The 22,757-nt window shown below is 29.7% G+C and overlaps 2 protein-coding genes across 2 annotated transcripts; both read right to left on the reverse strand.

Annotated features, from left to right (window-relative positions):
• Nucleotides 1–175: 175 nt before the first annotated feature.
• Nucleotides 176–3,032, reverse strand: LOC114177367. The gene is made up of 6 exons (XM_028062676.1): nt 2,952–3,032; nt 2,710–2,847; nt 2,559–2,625; nt 927–985; nt 682–819; nt 176–597 (listed from the first exon to the last, which is right to left on the reverse strand). Exons 1-6 carry the CDS (start codon nt 3,024–3,026, stop codon nt 493–495), a joined length of 582 nt encoding a protein of 193 aa, XP_027918477.1. The 5' UTR covers nt 3,027–3,032; the 3' UTR covers nt 176–492.
• A 12,522-nt stretch (nt 3,033–15,554) lies between these two features.
• On the reverse strand, nt 15,555–17,463 carry LOC114178235 (CBL-interacting serine/threonine-protein kinase 6). Its single transcript, XM_028064032.1, has one exon. The coding sequence runs from the start codon at nt 17,108–17,110 to the stop codon at nt 15,812–15,814; it is 1,299 nt and encodes a 432-aa protein (XP_027919833.1). The 5' UTR covers nt 17,111–17,463; the 3' UTR covers nt 15,555–15,811.
• Between the last annotated feature and the right edge of the window lie 5,294 nt (nt 17,464–22,757).

Consider the following 22,757-nt stretch of genomic DNA (forward strand, 5'->3'; position numbering starts at 1 on the left):
TATGAACAATGTTGCAGAAAAGAATAAACCAAATGTGTGTCACTTCATTTATTCTTTTTGAGTTTTGACCAATGCTGCATAGATTAGATACCCAATTAGCCACAACTTCTACTATAACTGTACAATACAAACCATGCCTAGGTGAGGGAACTATAAATTTCTCAAATAACGACTCTCAAGAACTGAAAACACTTCTTTTAGACAAGGACAAAGGTGATCCGTATAGTTTTACACCCATGCTAACATGAATAAACAATGACAGTATTCTCCACTCACTTGTAAATCCTAGATACAGATACTTGTTCCAACCACCAATTGATATTGAAAAAGAGAAGGAAATTCATTCAAACCAACACCCAAAGAATCATTCATAAGCTATATAAATCCTTTATCATGCAACGAATATACACCCAAAGAATCATGGATAAGCTATCAGGGAAATCAACATGACCCATTATATCTACTACACTATACGTAAATAATTGATAAGAATCAAGTATTGGGTTTAATATTGGAAGGACCTCTGGTGGAACCTTTGTCATCCAAAAGTGTCTGAACCCTCTTGTTCTGGCAGTATTGCCTATCGAAATGTTTCACCTGGCACACCATTAACATACCCAATTTAGAAAAGCATCGATTTTTACCAATACAGAATCAGAATTGACAAAGAAGGTATGTTACCCAGGAAGATCGACACTGTTTGACGTATTCATTCCTGCATTGTTTGCATTCTAGGGGATATAGCAACCCAACAGATGCAATCTCTGTGGGGTTCTTGTCAGATTCCTTTTTTAAGCAGGCATAGAAAGCATCACGAGCCTTGTTCAAAAACACAAACAATTCAACAAGCATGCGAGAGAAAACAAAATTGCAGAAACCCATTTGCATGAAAAGAAAAAAAAAAAAAAAAAAAAAAAAAAAGAGACCTTGTAACAAGCTTCCCTCGCTTCGGTGAGAACATCAGTGTGGATTTTGTCAGATTTTGCTGCAGCATAAGTCATGTTATCAGAATGAATCAAGATATCTAAACTTGCCCTGCAGTCACAAACAAAACATTTATGGACTTGCCCAAACTGGGCTGGGCTTTATCTGAAATAATATAGCCCAAAATCTAATGGATCGTGGATTAGGATCTGGTACAAAAGAGAATTACTTTTTTCACCCCATTGTTTCCTCCCACACTTTCCTCAGTTGTATAAAAGATAAAAGCATAGGGACAAAAAAAGAAATTGTTCGTTTTAATTGAAGTGCATGGGATACAGACTCTGTAGTCTAAACCTTACGGTGGTGACATGGCGTTTCTAATAAAAAAATCTCTCTTTCCAAAAGATGGTTTTGGACAATTTGAACAAAAATATTTTACATTAAAAAACATTAAATTGAACAATAGAAGATTTTAAAGTTTTTCATCGGTTTAGAATTAGATTAGAAAAATGGCAATTTGAACCATGATGTATACATTATTAAAATATTTTTACTTTTATTGATTAATTAAATGAGTGGGTTGAAAAAGCTTTAATTCGTATAGTTTCATACAAAATTAGGGTCAATAAGATGGGTTTAAGAATCCAATTAATTTTTAAAATTGTATAAGTTCTTTAAATATTTTAAATTGCAAATTGATCTCCGAATATGTTACGTTAATTATAAATTGATTTTTTATTATTTATATATTAATTATAAAATTAGGATCTAACCTAATTTGTCTCATAGAGTCAACGAACTTAATGTTGTTCATTCGATTATTGGTCAACTTTGTTTGAATTTGATCTTCACACCTTATTCAACATGAAGTTAATTTAACTCAATTCAAAGTAAGTATGAAACAACTGGACGTAGATCCAATTCAGCTTAGTCTCACATAAGTCCAATTCAACTCACCAAAATTAAAGTTAAAATTTAATTTATATTTTATTAAATTAAATTAAATTTATATGTTATTAAATTAATTTTAATAAAAATAAAATTTAAATTTAAATTTTATTTTATATTTTTTTAAATATCTGAGTAATAGATGGATTCTTTTGTTGTGGATCGAATGAGAGTAGACCCTATCCATATTCGACTCGATCTGTTGTCATTCCTATTCTAACCAAAATGTAATTTGTATCAGTCTACCTTGTCCACTCAAAACTATACTGCTAAATTGAATCGGACTTGAACCTCATCTCATTAAGACTTGTCTCATTTTATGACTTAATCTTAATTTAATGTATGTTAATCAAGACCAACTTGAAATGATGTTTGTGAGATCTAACTTTACCTAAGTTTCACTCGATTTTAATTATATTGTATTTGAGTTTGTATTTAGTAAATATCTTTACGTTCATAAAGATTTTTTTAGGTATTTTTTCTATTTTCAATTTTAAATATTTTATTTAACGTGAAGAAAATTCATTCAAGCGGGTATCGGTATCAGTAGTAAGAACACAAAAGTAGAAACCACAGACATGTATCACAAGGAATATACATCCAAACAATCATGCATAAGCCATCAGGGAAATCAACATGACCCATTATCACTGATAATCAAGTATAGGGTTTAAAAATGTAAGGACCTGTCATGTGATCGAAAAGTGTCTGAACCCTCGTGTTCCTGCAGTATTGCCTATCGAAATGTTTGACCTGGCACACCATTAACATACCCAATTTAGAAAAGCATCCATTTTTACCAATACAAAATCAGAATTGAAGGAGGTACTATGTTACCCAGGAAAATCGACACCGATTCACGTATTCATTCCTGCATTGTTTGCATTCTAGGGGATATAGCAGCCCAACATATGCAATCTCTGTGAGGTTCTTGTTAGATTCCTTTTTCAAGCACGCATAGAAAGCACCACGAGCCTTGTTCAAAAACACAAAGGATTCAACAAGCGTGCCAGAGAGAAAAAGAAAATTGCAGAAACAACCCATTTGCATGAAAAGGAAAAAAAAAAAAAAAACGAGACCTTGTAACAAGTTTCTCTCGCTTTGGTGAGAACATCAGTGTGAATTTTGTTAGAATCTGCTGCAGCATAAGCCATGCTATGAAAACGAGTCACGATATCTAAACCTGCGTTACATTCACAAACACCAACATTTATAACATTTTTGGACTCGCCAAAACTGGGCTGGGCTTTATTAGAAATATGTAGCCCAAAACCTAATGGATCGTGGATCATGAACCGGTACATTGACTAAGAGAATTACTTTTTCCACTCCCATTGTTTCCTCCCACACCTTCCTCGACTGTTTAAAAGATAAAAGTGCCTCGGTCCCTTGGTGTGCCTTCGTCCATGTGTTAATCGTTTTTATAATTGTTTTCCATCTATATTTCAATGGTGTACTTTGGACTGTGTAATTTAAAAGATACTTTCATACTCTGCATATTTAAAAAGTTCTTTTTATGAAAAATATAACTTGTGAATTATGTACCTAGAAATTTTTTTGTATAAAAATAATTTTTTCATTGTACAATTTGAAGAAAAACAAAATACAAAAGATAACTTTTTAAAATGTGCAATTCGGAAGTTACTTTAATAGGAAGTCTATTTTATATATATAAAAAATTCAAATTGTGTAATTCGTAAATATTGACTATTTTTATGAATCGCTTTTTCTAATTTCTTTGCACGATGAGAAATTTCTGAGTAATAAAATTCATAAAAACTTTAAATCAGAGGGCAAATTAGAAAGTTTAACATTTATGTGGGTGCAAAAGGAAATTACTCTTCTTGAGTGCATGGGATAAGACTCTGTAGTCTAAACTTGAGGGTGGTGACATGGCGTTTCTAATAAGAAAATCTCATTTTCTTCTATATGGGTTGCCACCATACTTCAAAAAAAAAAAAAAAAAAAAAACAAAAACAAAAAAACTCTCATTTATCCTGTTCCAATAAATTATCTATAGTAGCGATTCCTTATCAAAGTAGTTTTGAAACTTTCTTTTTTTTTTTTTTGGAAAAAATCGAGACCCTGAATCCTCTTCACTAATCAAGAATTTCAAAAACCTCTTCTTTAACTCCAACAATAAAGAACTTTTAGATTTTTTAGAAACTCATACTTTTACATTTTTTAAATTTTTAATTAATATGTTTTAAGAAAATTTAAGGTACGAATTTATTTGTGAATTTGTGTCTCTAAATTAAGAAAATAGGAATATGACATAAAATCTCATCAAAACTTAGACTTTTTTTTTTCATGTATCTTTACGTTGTTATGTGATTTGTTTCATATTAGATTTAATAATTACGTTCAAATTCTAAATAACATGATTTCAAACATGTATTTCATATAAATTTTACATAAATTTTAAAGTTAATTTAAAAATATTTTTATAAATATTTAATAAAAATGTTAATTTTAATAAAAATGTCAATATAAGATTTACAAAAAAATAAATTGAGTATTAATTTAAGGAAGAACAATATTATTTTATTTTTACAAATATTTGAACTAAAAGGAAACTAAAAAAAATATAAGACTAAATTGAGACCATGTTCATGTATCATTGTCACATTACACTAGTCCCATCATACTGATTGTGTTAGTGACACAATTATAAAGTAACATGTGAAAAAAAATTCAAAAAAGTTTTAAATTGGCACATACTACGAACTTTATCATCATTTGTACAAAATTAACTGCAAGAATAAAATTGAATTACTTTTAAAAAAATTAAAACTAAATTAAATCAAACTAAAAAAATGAGGATCAAATCGGAAAAAAAAAAATGTGAGATCAACTCAACACTTCTTAACTTCACAATAGTCTAAACTTAAATATGAAGTTATTATAGTCACAATTTTTCTAGACACACAACTTCACTCCACCACATTTACTCTATAATGTATAAATATATATATATATATATATATATATATATATATATATATATATATATATATATATATATATATATATATATATATTACTATTTTGTTGTATATTTTAATTATTTATATGGATTGTAGCAGGAGATATATATGGGCACACAGAATGAATAAATTCATATACTTATCTCTTAAAATATGACAGTTTAATTGAAAATGGAATGTGGGAGTTGACTTGGTAGCAGACATATATGTTGGTAACTTTTTGTGTCTTCCATTTCTAAGTGGCATTGAGCCCTCTGGATATCCACTGTCACATGCAAACAATTAAGAATTATCCAAAATAAAACAACAAAGACCTCATTATTTTAGACTTAATGTACTTTGATAATCTCTGTCATCTCGACAGTGTGTGAACATAATCCCCTTATGGAAAATTAGCAGGTTTATTGCAGATATCAATTTGTGATTATAAATTAGCAATATGTATCAGTATCATTATCAAATGCTTTTGTTTTGATTTCAAATTTAATCTATACATATGGTCTTTTTAATTCAATTTAGATATATGTGGGGATTAAATAAAATCAAGACAATTATTGGCATGTGGTAGTATCCTGTCACTTAATATTAATAGTGTTAAGTGTATATCATAACAGAGACTGAGACCTGATACGTGGTAAAAAAAAATTTTTAAAAAATTTTAAAAATATTAAAATGAAGAAAAATTAGAGATTGACACATGACACGTCATTAACAATGTTAATTTTTTTTTAAATGAACATAATTAATGTACTTTTTCAAAAGTTTGGACGTAATTCACATCTTTTTAAAAACGGGTACTAAATTGATACATTCCGAGTACCATCTGACTAATTAAACCTATAAATAACTTTGAATTGAACTAATATCGAATTGGCAATTAATTAAAATTAACTGATTTTATTATAAAAGTAGGGCCTATCAAGAGATTTTAGAGAAATATTATACTATCAATACATGAGTTCAATTTATATAAAAATTTAATATCATTTTCAAAATCTTACAAAAATGAGTTTATGGATATTTTAATTTATGAGATATATTTTTTTTTAATTTATACTTATTATAGAATTTAGACTTACACATAAATTCACAACCATAATTTATTTTCATGATTTATTTTTAGAGACACTCAAATATATGTTCGTATATATTGGTTGTGGAATTTTTTAGACAAAGAGAGATGGAAGCAATAAGACCAATAATTTTTTCTGTTAAATTATTTTTTTAGTTATTATTTTTGTCAAGTTGTGTAAAGTTGGTTTTCTAGTTTTTGTTTATTTCAATTTGGTATTCGTTTTTTTAAAAGTGATTTAATTTGGTTTTTTTAAAAGTGATTCAACATTGTTAGTTTGATCAAACAGTGTTGAAGTCAACATTCATTTTGTGGTTTTTTTGATTTTATTTTTATTTTTTTGTATTTTACACATGTCACTTCATAGTTGTGTCGTGTATCAAAATGATTCAATTTAGTTCCTATATTTTTTTTTTAATTTAGTCCCCATTTTTTTACAAATGAAGCAATATTGTCCCTCTCTAAATTGAGACTCAATTTACTTTTTTATAAATCTTATGCTGATATTTTTACTAAAACTAACATTTTTTTTTAAATATTTGTAGAAATATTTTTAAACAAACTTTTTATTTTTAGTTTTATAATTAAACAAAGTTAAACATCAAACCTAATTTTAATAATTAACCATTTTGTCATCATATATAGAGGTATCAAGTGTACCATGTACTACAAATTTAGTGAAGATTAAAAATCAAATAACTTGTTACACATAAGTTTAAGAACTAAATTTCAACTTCAAAACAAAACCAAATTTAATGATTCGTATAGAATTTAAAGTGAATTTAAAAATATTTCTAAAAATAGTTAATAAAAATATTAATTTTAATAAGAATATCATCATAAAAATTATACAAAAAGTAATTTGAGTCTCAATTTAAGGAGGACAATATTGCTTCATTTTTAAAAAAAAATTAGGACTAAATTTAAACTAAAAACAAATATAGAAATCAAATTGAATCATTTTAACATGTGGCATGATTGTGAAGTGACATGTGTAAAAAAAATCTAAAAAATCACAAATTGACACGTGTCATTGACTTTAACACCATTTCATCAAAATTGACGACAATAACCAAATTAAATCATTTTTAAAAAATTGAAGACCAAATTGAAAAAAAAAAACTATAGCATCAATTTGACACTACATGATAAAAACAAGGACCAATAATTTAACTTTTTTTAGAAAGAATAATAATAACTTTTTTGTTTTGTAATACAATGTACCTAGATATCTCTCTAGTTCTTGTCCACCACATGCATTCTGAAATAGGGTTTGTTTGGTTTTCCTTTGATTTAGAGGATGTCTGCCACATTGGAGCCTCAATCAAATAGGTCAAAGACTCTATGCTTGGATTCCAATTGAAGACCAAAGTGAAGTGGTGCACTACATAAATCAACAAATTTGTCAATGGACTAAGTTAATATTATAAAGTAAATAATGTAAGTTGCATTTGTTGTTGGATTTCATTGCTCACCCAAAACATTGTCCAATGTCTATTCATACTCCATATTCCAATCACAAGTTGCTATAGTGGGTTGACTTTTTCCTTTCCACTACCTTAAAATAAGGTTGGAATAGGTTGACTCTTTCAAAACATCCACTATTTTTTTATGAGGGATTCACATGCATCATCAATAATCAAAATAAGAAGAAGAAAGTTTAAATTAGATTTTTCTGTATCTATTTTAATTTATTATTTACTAACTTATTTTATTTTCAATTTTATCTACATTTTGTTCCTTTTCTTTCTTATTTTTTACTTAATTAAACATGATGATACAATAAATATGTTAGGCACAAGGATTTCATTAAGATGTGTTATGGAAACTAGATGAGGCTTATAAATTTTTGGAAACTAGACTAACTAAATGTGTTTATTTTACGGTGATTATAGCAAAATTAAGGATAAAAAGATGAACAAGGTATATTTAAGTCTTATTTTAATGAGTACAAACTCTTTTTATTGCTTTTAATTATTATTATTATTATTACTACTATTATATAAAAAGAAACTTTTGGTCAAAGCCTTCATATTTTTATAATAATTCTAAAATGTAACCCAGACTTTTATAAGAAAAATATTGAGTTAATATATATATATATATATATATATATATATATATATGTAAATATTTAGAATAATTTGATTCCTCATTAACATTACGACAAATTAACTTGTTCTCAAATAAAATTTTCTAAACTTTATTTATACAAATAATCTTATTCACTGTTCACGTATATAATTCAACCTTTGAGACAAATTTTAACTGATAAATATTGAACTTTTTACTGGAAAAAAATATATAAAATCATTGTTCACAGAAGGATAATATTATAACCCCAACTAATTAACCTTTTTAAAATTAAATATTTTTGTAGTGCTAGAGTTTGGTTCTCACAAGTCTCTCAAGGCTTATATATATTAAAAAAAAACAACAAAGAACTTTCCTTATAATTTTCTACTCTCCTAAAATTAACTCACGTTAAAAAGAGTTTAAACGTCAAATTATTTCTTTATTAATTTGTTCCTTATCTCGTAAAAAAGTATTTATTTTGTTGTAATAAGAAGTAATATTCATGTAAGCAAGAAGTGATCTAATGATGAAAAAAAAAAACACTCATATTCTCAAATTTAGAAGATGATAAAAATATATTTAAAATTGAAAACAATAACACTTGTAAAATCTCTTTGACTATAATAAAACCTTTTAAAAAAAGTTAAAAGATAATTGAACATAGTTCAATTTAAGTAAAATAGTATAATGAAGATTGTTAGTTCTGTTATATGTTTATATTTGCATTTTCATAAGGGTTACAATGTGGGTCAGACCAACTCGTTTAGATCCGGCCTGCACTTAGTATGTAGATGCAGGCTCAAAAGTATGTCCTGTTTCATATAGGTTTTAGCTCGCGGGCCCATGTCTCGACCCTTTTTTTTTATAGATTTTTTATGGTAAAGTTTTCAATGTTTAACAAATTAAAAATTATTCATAAAATTAAGCAAAGATCTTGGAAAGTTGAATGATAAATTGACAAACCAACATTTTTATCATATCCATATTTGTATTTTGACATGCACAATGAATTATTTAAATTTTAGCACATTCAGAAATACATAACATTTATCTTTTCCACTCATACAAGAATTTGGAACGTCCATGCAGAAGTCCAAAATGAAAGTAATTAACATAGACAAGTGCACGTTTTTTGTTTATACGAGTTGCGAGCCAGCCCACTCCACCCCACATCTTGCTTGTATAGGCTACGACTTATGCGGGTCAAGCTTTTGCTGGCCAGCTAACTCAATATCTCGGCTTGTCTCACGTTTTTTCGACGGACTTGCGGGTTGGTCTGTCAAGCCAAACCCACGTTTTACATAAGTTTCACAAACTTTTGCTAACTTGTTGATACTAGCATCAAACCATTTACTCATTCATATTCACTTCTAGAACTTATGTTATCATTACAAGAAAAATCATTAAATAATAATTAATTCTAAAGAAAAAAGTAATTAATGACTAATTTATATATTAATTTATAAAAAAATTATTGGTATCCAAATATTATGAATAGAAAATATGGCTGGTTGACTATTAGTATCTAAATTGATTTATAATGTTAGCTACTTTAGGAGTTTGGATTCTCTATTGATTTTTCTTTGTTGTTCCCCTGTTGTGCTTTCAAATTACACTTATGATCATTAATTTTAAAATATATTAAAATTATCTCTAAAATATTAAAACAGTGTGTTTTAAATGTTAGACAAAGAATAACACAAAAAAATTCAGCAGAAAAACTAGACTCCTACTTTAGTTACTAAGGATGAATTAATGTATAAATTATAATTATGTTTTTCTTCACATATGCTTTTGTGTATAAATATTTTATTGATATTGATATTAATTTTAAAATGAATATAATCAATGTTGTGTATATTTTATTGAATTTTATCTTAATATTAAAGTCATAGCCAATTATAATTTCCATCTAATCATTTATGTGAACGATATTTTAATATTACGTTAATTTTAAATTCATAAAAGTAATTACGAACTTTTTCAATATTGTTATTATAATAACGATGAAAAATAATTAAAAAGAATAAATAAAATTAGTTTTCTTATTTTTCATTACACTATCGAAATAGAGCATTAAAGCGAGTAGCACTTTGTGATTTGGACATTGGTGAAGAATGTAGACTATGAGGTTTTTGAAGTTGGTAGCTCATTATTGCACTATGCAAGTTGAAGTTCGCTTCTTTATTGTTTCTCTGTGCGCTGTTAATTAATTTGTCGCTGACTTTGACCCCATCACATTTCATCAACCAAAACCTAAATTCATGCACTTCAACCATCATTAATCAAAACAATCATAATTAACACACCAAATTACTCTACTTTACAATTCAATCATTTATTTTATCTTTCTTAATCAAATTGCTCTTACCATATATTGAATATATGCTTTTCAGATAAAAGGACTGAGATTCTCATAAGCAAATTTCATAATTTCAATAATTTGTTGTTGAGTTCTAAGACTATCAACGAGAGATTTAGCTTGGAAGATTTTATGACGTTCAAATCTTTAAATTTTAAAGAATTATAGAATATATTAATAAAATAATTGAATTCATGAGCATGTTGTATTTATAATTATAAATAAATATGTACAACAGATTATATTAATTGAGATATTTTCAAAAATAATTAATTATCATATAATTACTATCAATTTATTCATGTTGGTTGATAATAAAGTATCTCAAAAAATATAATTAATTCTAAATGTATTGAGATCCTCTCGGAATTTTAATATTTGGGATTGAGTATCCGAATATTTCGAACTGGCTATAAATATTTCAGACCGAGTAAATACATAAATAAATAAATAATAATTTTAACCGTTTGTTTAGAAATACAAAACAAGAATAAAATGCAAGAAATTCTTTTTATACTTATTCATAAATAAAGATGTGAAAAAATTCATGTGTTTTTATATTTTCTTTTTCTAACCAAGCAATTTTACTTTTTATTCTACTTTATCTATTTTTTTTCCTTCTTTTTTTCTTCATATTTAAAGTAGCAAAGACAATTGTGATTAAGTGGACAATAATCATTGAATGATATATAAGGGTCAACCCAATTGTAGTCATATCAAGGATAATAATATTTTGACAAATTTTCTTTTATAATCTGAGGTGATATCTTTTAAGTGGTTTTGAAATATAGAAAAAAATAAGATTCAAAGTTCATTGAGTGACATTGTAAAGATCAACTACCATGCATATGAGATCTTGTCCGCTGGAGTATGTATTCTGTCACGATCTTGGTCTCGCCTTTAAAAGATGCCTCACAATATAAAAGGAAAAAAGATATTTATATCATCATAGACCTCAACTTCTAAACGATGTAATACCATGTGAACTATTGAGAAATACTTCATATATCATTTTCCATTCATAAAACACATGAAAAAAAAAATAGAAAATGAAAACACAAGATAATTTGAGGATAAAAAATATATTTAATTTTTTTTTCTGCATTTTCTTTTCATACAACTCTTTTCCTTATTGCTTGAAATTTTGTGTAAAATTTTTAATAAATCTCTTAATTGACTAATTGATAAAGGTTGACATAGTTATTTGAATCATCGAATTTTACATATACCCAAATAATAAGTTTTTTTTTTTTTTTTTTATCAGCACATGAGTGTGACTTTAACCCTCCAGTAATGTACATTTCAATTGGTGACGCAGTCCCATCATGACCACCCTCCCTACATAATCACCATCACTGCACCCTTCAACACCAAGTCAAAAAGTTTCTTTCAAAAACAAAACAAAAATCTCAAACTCTTTTTTTTTTTGGTTTTTTTTTCAAATAAAATAAAACTGGTTGTTGGTGGTTATAGGAAAGGGAATGAGGGATAGAGACATAAAGAAAAGCAAAGAGAAATTAAAGAACCCTAATCTTGTTGGGGAGTGATTCTGCTGCACGTATATATAGAGATCAAGATAGAGGACAATACCATGCCAAAAATGGGAGCTTATGAGGTTTCAGACTTCACACTTTTCACTCACTCATCAGAGAGAGAACATGCCAACTTGAGTGTTCTTTATGATGTCCGCATTTCACGACCAAAACAAAAGCTCACAAGAATTAATGCAATAATGTTGAGAATCTATCAGAGGCAACACACCATAGAGACTGACAGAAGAGAGTGAGCACATGCTGATAGTGATTGTATGAGAGCATACAATTGCAGGTGTGTGCTCACTTCTCTTTCTGTCAGTTTCTTCTATTTTTTTTTGTGTGTTTTCTTTCATATCTTTTCATAACTTCTTTTTTTCTGACTCTTGGAGCAACTCATTATCTGGTTTTAAATTTCCACTCACTATATATGGTTTCTCTTTATGGTATAAACTTGACAAATAATAGGTTTTGGTGGTAAGTGTGCAGAAACTTGTGAGTTTATGTATTTTGCAACTTTTTTGTGTTTGAAGTGCCATAATCTCGTTCATCTTAATAACTACTTGTCTTTTATTCCGGTTTTTTGATATATTGAAAAGCGTGACTTTTTATGGTACTTTTTCCTTGGTGGTGTAAAACGCAAAATCCAAATGCAGGTGTTCGAAAAATTCAAACTGAAAACTCTTTTTGATGAAATTTCACAAACCCTTGCTTTCTTTCTCCCTCTGCTACTTGCCGACAGTGTAGATATTTTCTCGCCCTCAATTTTGGTACACACAAAGGAAATAGGTTTTAAATTATGAGTTTGAAAGGCTCAGAATTAATCACTTGGAAAAACATGTCACTTTGTTTTGTAGCCTTAATTTTAGGCAAAGGACAAAGTCCTGGGAAACTGCACTACTTGGGCAGCCACCTGAACATGGTAATATGTGTTCTTTCCATTAACTTTATTTCCTGAGAGTATTTTTGTTTTCAGTACTTTGAACTTGGATTCCATTAGCACAGAATTTGGTTTATGCTGTCAATATCTGCAGATTAGAGAATTTGGAGCACTAATCACTCGGGTAATGAACCATTTTTTGTTGTTTCTATATATAAGCATTTGTACCATGATGTTTTATACAATTAAATCTGAAAACTGCAAAGCTGAGAGGGAAACTAAGATGATCCTTTGAATATCATGTGATAATTGTATTCTGGTTTCATGTTTCTGCCTGAGTTACACAACAAACTTGTAGTTCTTTGAACAGTTCTGCAACAGAAGATATCAGTTTAAAGTGAATGTGATGATTCTAAGTACCATGTTTCTTTTTAAGAATCTTCTTTATATTTGTGATGTTCTTTCATATTGTATCAGTAACCAAAATTATAATGAAAGTGTACATGTTGATGCTTTATGATATATTTCTAAGGTTTTGTGACAGGTCTGTTGATGAGTTTCACTCAATTTAACAAACACATTACAAGCATCATAAAAATTTTAATATCCACTAACATCTAAATTGAGCACATTAATTGATTGTATAATTATTTAGTATGTATAAAATTGAATGATAAAAGAATATTACTTTGAATCAATCTTTATGAAAAAATATAATTATTGTTTATTAATTTTTTTTATATAATTTGATGCCTATAATTTATTTGCATGTATGAAATTGAATCACAAGATAATTCTATGCACTAAGTTTATTTATTTTTAGAATTTTTTGTGTGTATGATAATTCTTTTAAGAATATTTTCATCATATAAGATATTTTAAGGTACGAGATGTTATCTCTTGGATTTTTTATTTTATTTTTTTGTTAATGGTTTAAATTAGAAAACTTAGTTGAAATTTGAGTTTGGAATGTATATGAAATATAAGGATTTAGGAATAATTATTGGACAAGTATTAGATGAAGCAAAAGTATTGTATACACCTAATTAGCTAAAGATATTTAAATATAAAAAATATTTAACTATAAACATGTTCAATGAAACAATATTCAGAACTTCGGTGCACATATAAACTATAGTCCGACACTGCTACAATCAAAAGTTCAAATTAACGAATAAATCAAAATAAACTCAAACCAATTTCATAAAGCAAATGAAATTGTTGAAATATATGATTAAGTTATGATAAATTAATCGAATTCACGCATCATAAAAAATTTAAAAAGTCACACATAAAATTAGAATGATAATCATCGCATGGCCTCGTTAGACAAGAAAGAAACTGGAAATTAAAAGATAACATCAAAAGCAATTACAAGAAAGTGTCTTAATATAATGGTATAAATAACTTTGTTTGAATAAGATAAATAAAAACCATTAAAAAAATATTAGTTATTTTGAAGTAGAAAAGTTAAGAAATTAATAATTGATTTGGAAGTTTGTTATACTTAAAAACTCCTCCAAAGGGTCCTAACATGAATATTTCAAGATATAAATATGTGTTCCATAGTGATTCACTTAAATATAAAGTATGTTATGTGTAAAGAAGAATTCAACTATTTTTGTAAAAATAAAAAAAAAATTATTATTTTTAATATCTATACAAATTAAAAGAGCTTTTGACAAAAATTTAGAGCATTAATAAAAAAAAAAAAAGTATTGTTTTTCATTATTCGAAATAACACTGTATCACAAATCCTACCCACTCCTTTAATGGGTAAGTGTAAGACCCAATTAAAACCCTTATATACTTTAACAGTACCATTGGGTAGTTGATGACCCAAATTTAAACATTTTTTATTTTATTTTTGGTTATTTAATTATAAAGTGCAATAAATAATAGTAATAGTAATAATAATATATTTAAGTAATCATGTAATTATTGAAAAATAATACTGTGTACTAAAAATTAATTTTACTAATCAAATTAGATAATATTTTAAAAAGTTACTTAAATTCAACAAAGTAATATTCGTATTTTCTTTTAAAAAATTATATAGATCGAAGATGTGGAAATTGTGAAATGGTATATACCATGTATACGGACAAAATCATACAAAAGGTGACTGATGAGAAAACTTGATTGGATTCGACTGCGTCAACACCGTGTTAAGTTTTGGAAAATGATCATTAACGTATTAGAAAATTGAAGATTTGAAAGGTATACCATTAAATCCTTCACGAACATACTATCTAACAAAAAGTTTGGTGAAACAAAAATACAATTATAAAAAATAATAAATTACCCAAAAATTACCCTTATTATTAAAGCTTAAAACAAAGACAATTAATATTATTTATTTATAATATAACTCAATTTTACTAATTTACCACCGTGTGATATTTGTTTTCCTAAAATGATATTTTTCAGAGAAACTAGCTTCGAAATGTGTTAAAAAATAACAGTTTAAAATATGTTTTGAAGGAGTGTTAAAAATGTTAATATTGAAGAAGAGAAGGTAAAAAAAGTTAAGAAAGTAATTTCCAGAAGTGTTAGAAAGTAAAAATTTAATTAGGTTAAGTCTTTTTCACAGGGAAAAAATAAGCCTAAGTTCCAAAGAATAAGTCCAACAATCTGAAGTCGATTTCACGTGACATTTCTAGCTAACCAAATAGAATTCAAGCGTTTCGGTTATACCAACGAAACCTACGTTCAGCTGATTCTCGTAGGTGTGGGATTGCGATGGCGAATGGTGATGCAACCAAATAATCAATTCCTCTTCACACAAACTCCATTCTTAATTCAAACAAAAACATCACAGAATCAACCTACTCGCATATCGAAACATCATCACAACGTTGCTGCTGATTCAAGAAATTAAAAATGAATCCAAACTAGGAATTTAAACAGAAGAACAAATCTTACCTTCATGTCTTAAAAACTCAAAGTTGATAAACAAGAAAAAGATTAAAATGAAGAGAAAAACGAGACTCGGACATCATATGCAAGAGTACATAGAAATTTAGAAATTCATTCAAGCACTATTGCAGGTGTGGAATTCTGTGGGGAATTCCAGAAGATGTCTTTAAGCGCAGGACGAAGCTGCTTGCTGCAGAACTGGTTGTACTCCAGGGTATCTCCATTGTCCTTCTTCACTTCCACCACCATAAACGACGGCGTCACGGCGTAAATATCCGCCGCAATCGCTAGCTTTCCCTTCCTCCCACGCTCCTGTCCCTGAAGCCTCACTTTCGTCTCGCTACTTTTCACGTCGAACTTCCCCGCCTTCGCCACCTCCTCCAGCCGCGATATAACGCTGCTGGGCGTCCCCGCCGTCGCGAATCTCATCTCCTCCCTCTTCTTCTCCTCAAACAGGGGCGACAAATCGAACCCCTCCGACAACGAGATTATGTGAAACGCGTTCATGGTGGCAGGCCTCTCACACATCTCCTCCAAATCCACCTTCGCCACCTCCTCCACCTTCCTCGGCACCGGTTTCTTAAACCAGGAAGACTCCATCACTTTACTGATACTAATCCGGGTATTCGGGTTGGGGTCGAGGAGTCTGGTAACAAGCCTTCGCGCCTCCGCGGAAAACCAAGGTGGACACTTGAAGTCCCCTCTGTAAATTTTCTTGTACATGGCAACCAAATTATCATCCTGAAAGGGTAAAAACCCTGCGAGGAGGACGTAGAGGATGACCCCACACGACCATATATCGGCCTTGGCACCGTCGTACCCTTTCTTCGCTATGACCTCCGGCGAGACGTAGGCGGGCGTGCCGCACGTGGTGTGCAGCAGCCCATCCTCCTTGAGGTGGTCGGAGAAGGCGGTGAGTCCGAAGTCGGAGACCTTGAGGTTGCCGTGTTCGTCCAGGAGGAGGTTCTCCGGCTTGAGGTCGCGGTGGTAGACGCCGCGGCTGTGGCAGAAGTCGACCGCGGAGATTAACTGCTGGAAGTAGAGTCTGGCGACGTCCTCCTTCAATCGACCTTTGGAGACCTTGTTGAAGAGCTCTCCCCCGCGCACGAGCTCCATGGCGATGTAGATCTTGGACTTGCTGGCCAACACTTCGTGGAGTTCCACGATGTTGGAGTGCTTCACCATTTTCATCACCGAGATCTCCCTCTTCACCTGCTCCATCATCCCCACCTTTATCACCTTCTCCTTCCCCACCACCTTCATTGCCACGTGCTCCCCCGTCTTCAGGTTCCGCGCGTGGTACACCTTCGCGAACGTTCCATGCCCCAACACCCTCCCCAGCTCGTACTTCCCGTGCAGCAACGTCGATTGTCCCTCGCCCACCCCTTTCTCTTTCTCTTTCTCACTCATCCTTACTCAATCAACACTATAACAATAACAATAACAATACTATCCTATACAGCAGCAGAAATTAGGGTTTGTCTGATTTTGAAATTGGGAATTTCGAAATCGATGAGAGAATAGCTAGTAACTACCCGTCTTCGACATGTTTCCGGTGGCAATGTCTGCCGGAGGTTCTTCGTTTGGCAGGAGCACCTGCCTCAGACGGAGTGAACCAATGGATTCTCATTTCTCTGCATTCCCTTCTCTGCAGTTGCCAACAAAAACACCCACTGATGATAAATCCCTATCTCAATCACTCACTCAATAATTGTTTTTTTCCCAACTCTATTCTGTTCCTTCAGCTTCCCCGTTACTGTGCTTCCTCTTCAATTTATAGCGCCCATTTAGATCTGACGGTGGACAAAACGAACACGTGTATGGTCCATCCTGGCACTCCATCATGGACTTGTCTTTTCCATTCCGCCCACAACACACCAGATGCCACTGTTTAAGCAAATCAAGCCACACCGTCGGATCCAATCCATCAATCTCGAGGTTCCGCTTCTATTTTTATCTTTTTCTTTTTAACATTTCCTAATCCTCATGAAATTATTTTTTTGTTATTAATTGTGAAAGGTATTTGTCTCACAATTATTATGGTCCGGTGTGGGTGAGCACACAGGGCCCCCCTCTGTGCCTCTGTCTTTGTGGCTGTAACAAATTCCCCAGTTAGGACCTTGCTTAATCAATGGTCACGGATCACCCTCCCATCACCAATCTCATTACTGCACTTCCAGAACAAACAAAAAAATCATGTCAGGAAATTAATATTTCTTTAATACAAAATATATTACTTTAATTAATACATTAATTATGTCTTCATTACATTAATATATCTCTGTCTCTTCACAGACTTTTTTTTCTCTTATGTACACGTTAAAAAGATTGATTTATCGTATGTGCATTCTTATGACTCGCCTTAATTTCCGTCAAAAATTTCTTTACATTACAAAGTATAATTATATTTGAACGCGTTTTCTAATTATTTTTTCGAGAGAAACTAACAAAAAACATTAATTAATTATAATTCATTTCTATACAAGAGAAACCATATGAGAAAAGTTATAACGATTTATCATACATTAACCAGATTTTACTTGCGATAATTTATTTTTCTATATTAGTCGAACATTGTAAAACTTAAAAAGAATGACATTTTTTAAGTGAGAGTTGTAACATCCCAATTTCAGCAGCTTAAAACTAATAAAAATAGGGAGTTTCATCATAGTTCCAAAACAGATAATCCAGTGTACCCAATATATTAAAACAGTCTTACAAAAGGTATGACTATAAAAATATATCACTTATACACTTAAACTAAACTAATAAACTCTGTACTACTGACCACTACTAAAGCTCCCACCGGAAACCTCCTCGTCAACACTAACACGATGGCTCTTCATCCTCCAGAAGTGCCTTTGACACTGCAACCACATCTGCTCCCACCGAATAGGTGATCATCGCAAAAGGAAACATACAACACAAGACAAGAACACAAAAAGCAAGGGTAAGCTAATCTGATTAAGGAATCATGCAGTTCAATTATAAATAGAAACCACGCAATCTTTCTCATTATCACCAGAATCATATAGACCACCACAACACATTTACATGACTCTAGACTCAATATCCGGATTATGTAAGCGACATCGGATCTCTTGGTGGCCTGCACCTGCGATGGTTCCCAAACTCTGCAGAGTTTGGACACAAGGGGTTATCACCCAACCACTCCCAGGGTAAGTCCCATCACCTCTATGGCGGATCGGGTCCATAGACTAGGACCTCCTGCTACTCCCCCCGACGTAATCCATCAAACTCTACATGAGTCTTAATGGTTACTAGGAGCGTCAGGATACCAACCAAAACTGAGTCCTTATGTCCTTACATACACTAAAACATTCCTCTTATAATTTCCCTTGAAATCCTAGTTCAACCACTTCTTCTCATATTCCAACTTCATGCAATTTCACCGCACATATTACCAGTCATAACAATTCATGCATATCATAACTAAGTTCATATTTTAACATTCAAACATAGCTTCATCCATTAGAAACAAAGAAATAACACTCAACTGCAGGGTTTCTCGCCCAAGCTAGAAGGTCTCGCCTAGGCAAAAAGGCTCTCTCGCTTAGGCGAGTCATTCTCGCCTGAGCGAGGCTCAAAACAGAGAACAACCCAAACTCTGGGCGAATTCTCGCTCAAGCTAAGTTGTCTCGCTTAGGCGAGAGTGAATCTCGCTCTAGCGAGACTGGCTCGCCTAGGCGAGATCTCGCGCAGAAACAGGGGATGAGTTTCTGGTGTTTTCGCTCAGGCGAGAGCTGCTCGCTTAAGCGAAAATACCAGATTCCCAATCTGTTCTCACATGCAACAGTAAAGAAATCTAGCACAATCCAAGCATACACTCAATTACACAATTCAAGCACTCATACAACAATCAATCATGCAATTCAAAGTCATCAGAATGATTTCTAGATGAAATTCAAGTAAAACAGTTAGCTTCCCTTACCTGTTATCATGTTTAGACAACTTTATAAATGTCAACGCCTTAAAAACGTCAACACCTCTAACTCCACAGGATGCTCTATCTACACATAGAAACATCACAAGAACGATCAGGACATACCGTTATGATCACCGATCAGCAGAGACTCATACTGATGATTAAAACGTTGCATGCAAGCGGAAGAGGACCTGCATGCAATAGAAAACAGAAAAAGACTAAAATAAAGAGCGAAAACTCAACTTACGCGAACGGAGAAACTGATCGGTCCAATTTAAAGAGCTCGCCGAGAGGATCAATCCTACGGTCTCGGTTCTTCAATCAGACGACCAGAGAGACAGAACCTCTAGAGAGAAGTCAGAGAACTCTAGAAAAGTGGTTTCTAGAGAGATGGTGTGTTTTAAAAAAATGAAACTCGTTTATAACAATTCTATTTATACTAAAATCTTTTAATATTAAAATAATCGAGTCTCACTATTTTTAAACCACTATCACTTTTAAAACGCCATTTTCTAGGGTCTTACAATAGTGAATTAAAATTTTGATTATTTTAATATTAAAAAGTTTTAATAATAGTTTTATTATAAATTTTTTATAGTTTTAAAATATATCATCTCTAGAAATAACTTTTCTATATTTTTTTAATTTTTCTTTTAAGAGTTGTTTGATTATCTTAGTTCTTCTTTTGTTGTGTGATGAAAATTTTTTCCTTCTCTTCTGAAGTTCTATTAATTAGTGATATGTACTAATAGTTTTTTGTTATAATTATGTATAAATAAAATATTTTATGAAACTAAAGGTATTTTGGTGTTGTTAAATGAATAATATATTTTTACAGTATAAATTTTTAAAGGACAACATTAATATATTTTTATTTCATTAATATGTTTTTAATATTATTATAAAACGTCTGATGTTATTAATTTTATACTACTGAATAAAACTTACAATCGTCATATGTTATTTTTGTAATTTACTCGCTTAAATTTTGAGTTTTTTTTTACACAAACAAAAGCTATATTAATTAATATTCAATGTATAAATAATTATAATTTTTTTAAAATTTATTTCTCTAGTAATTCGAGACAGAAAGTTCAATTACTTTTCGATACCTATGTAACTGTTGTTATTTTAAGGCGTTAGTTAATAGAATATTTGGATAAAAATAGCATAAATTTATGTAAAATAAAATTTGATTTCTTCATAATATATTAAAATATAAACGTAATTGACATATTAATTTAAAATTTTAAACATAATTATTAATTATGGCAGTCTTATAATAAATGTTTGTATACTAGAAAGTTATCAACATTTTAATTTATGATTTCTCTTTTATGTCTCCATACTTGTACTTTAATACTGGTAGAATGTAACTGCAATACATACGTCATAATTTCACTAAACTAAATATCTTTTAGGTAAGTTTCATTTTATTTATTAATTTATGAGTAATAAGTGAGGGTCACGTTTTTAATTTTTGTTAACATATTTAATTTTGTCCAGACATGGTTCAAAATTGTCAATATAATTTTCCAAATTATTTCAAAGTATCTGTGTACAGTATTTGTCAATAAAATATAGTGAAAAAAAAACAGCCCTAATTATTCCTCGATTAATTTATAAAAATATTTTATAATTATTTCGTGTATGACACCCACCAGCCATACAAACTAAACAGCCCCATACATATAATATGTACATACGATTTTGGTGAAATTTTATTCGAAAAGCCATTTGATTTAGAAACATACATTGTAAAATTTTATTTTTAAAAAATCAATTCTTTTATATACTTTAATCTAACTAATAAAATAAATTAGGTGGCATTGAAAGTGAATCGTGATTATATATATATATATATATATATATATATATATATATATATATATATATATATATAAAATATTTATAATTATATACCTGATTTTAATTTCAAACTGTGATAGATAAAAAGGAGAAAAATTAAATTTAATGATTTGTATCGACTGTTATAAATATTAATTGAATATATAGTCTATAGGAATGGTAGTATCTTACACATTAACCTAAAATGGTCAAGTGTATTTTAAGAAAAATAATAATAAATAATGGGGATGATAATAGAGACCTTTTTATTATATTTTACCAGTATCAAACTGTATTATTTTATAATAAATTATTGTGGTATTTTAATTAAATAATTGTATACATGTGGGGATTAAATATAATTAATTAAACTAGATGTGTCATATCTAGATGTGCGAATTAACTATAATTTATATAATTATTTAACATAAAAATCTTAAAGTTGAATAATTATGATTTTTTATATATTAATTTTTATATATTACTTAAAAAAAAATTTATTCAAAGTGAGAATTTTAACTCATAGTTATATTCTTAACAAAGATCGTGTTAAGAAATAGAATAAGATATATTAATTAAAAAAATAATAATAAATCATGAATATGATAATAAAGACCCTGTAATTTTATTCGAAAAGTATCAAACTGTATCATTCTTGTAATAAAATATTATTGCTGTGTTAATTAAATAATTGTATCAAGATATTGTATACATGTGCGTATAAATTGTAATCAATGAATAGATGTATCATAGCAGTTATTTAGCTTATCCTTTTCTTTGGTGAATTTGTTTAGTTTATCTATTTTATAAGTATCTCGCCATATGTTTGTACCATGCATCACACTTATTTTCTTAAGTAAAAAGAAAAAGATTTGTTATTAGTGTAACATACTATAATTCCCAAAACAAAAATATTAATGAGATTAAGAGTGTCAAAATGAGCGTTTTATCTCCCCTGTCTTTAACTTGCCAAAAAATGTCAGGTTGGACTGGCTCGCTACAACAAAATGAATTGAATTCTGTAGTCTGTTATGTCTTATGACAGACTATTGTTTTATTTTTTTATTTTTTTATTTTTTTGTTTATAAATCATATATATAATATAAAAAAATTATTTATTTTAATAATTTTTAAATATAAAAAAAATTAAAAAAGGGTTGTCGGGCCAGACGGATTGACTTGTCGTTAACCTACTACTTTGACGAGTTAGACGAACCGAACCACAACAGTTGACAGGTTAGAAATTTCAACCTAGCTTGCCTT

The sequence above is a fragment of the Vigna unguiculata genome, chromosome 3, assembly GCF_004118075.2.
Source record: "Vigna unguiculata cultivar IT97K-499-35 chromosome 3, ASM411807v1, whole genome shotgun sequence".
In the NCBI taxonomy this organism is placed as follows: Eukaryota; Viridiplantae; Streptophyta; class Magnoliopsida; order Fabales; family Fabaceae; genus Vigna; species Vigna unguiculata.

Coding starts and splice junctions, on each gene's coding strand:
- LOC114177367 (XM_028062676.1), bottom strand. CDS start 3,026: ATGGCTTATGCTGCAGCAGATTCTAACAAAATTCACACTGATGTTCTC. Junction 820..926: donor CGAGGGAAGCTTGTTACAAG/GTCTCTTTTTTT, acceptor TTTTTGAACAAG/GCTCGTGATGCTTTCTATGC. Junction 598..681: donor AACAGTGTCGATCTTCCTGG/GTAACATACCTT, acceptor ATGGTGTGCCAG/GTGAAACATTTCGATAGGCA.
- LOC114178235 (XM_028064032.1), bottom strand. CDS start 17,110: ATGAGTGAGAAAGAGAAAGAGAAAGGGGTGGGCGAGGGACAATCGACG.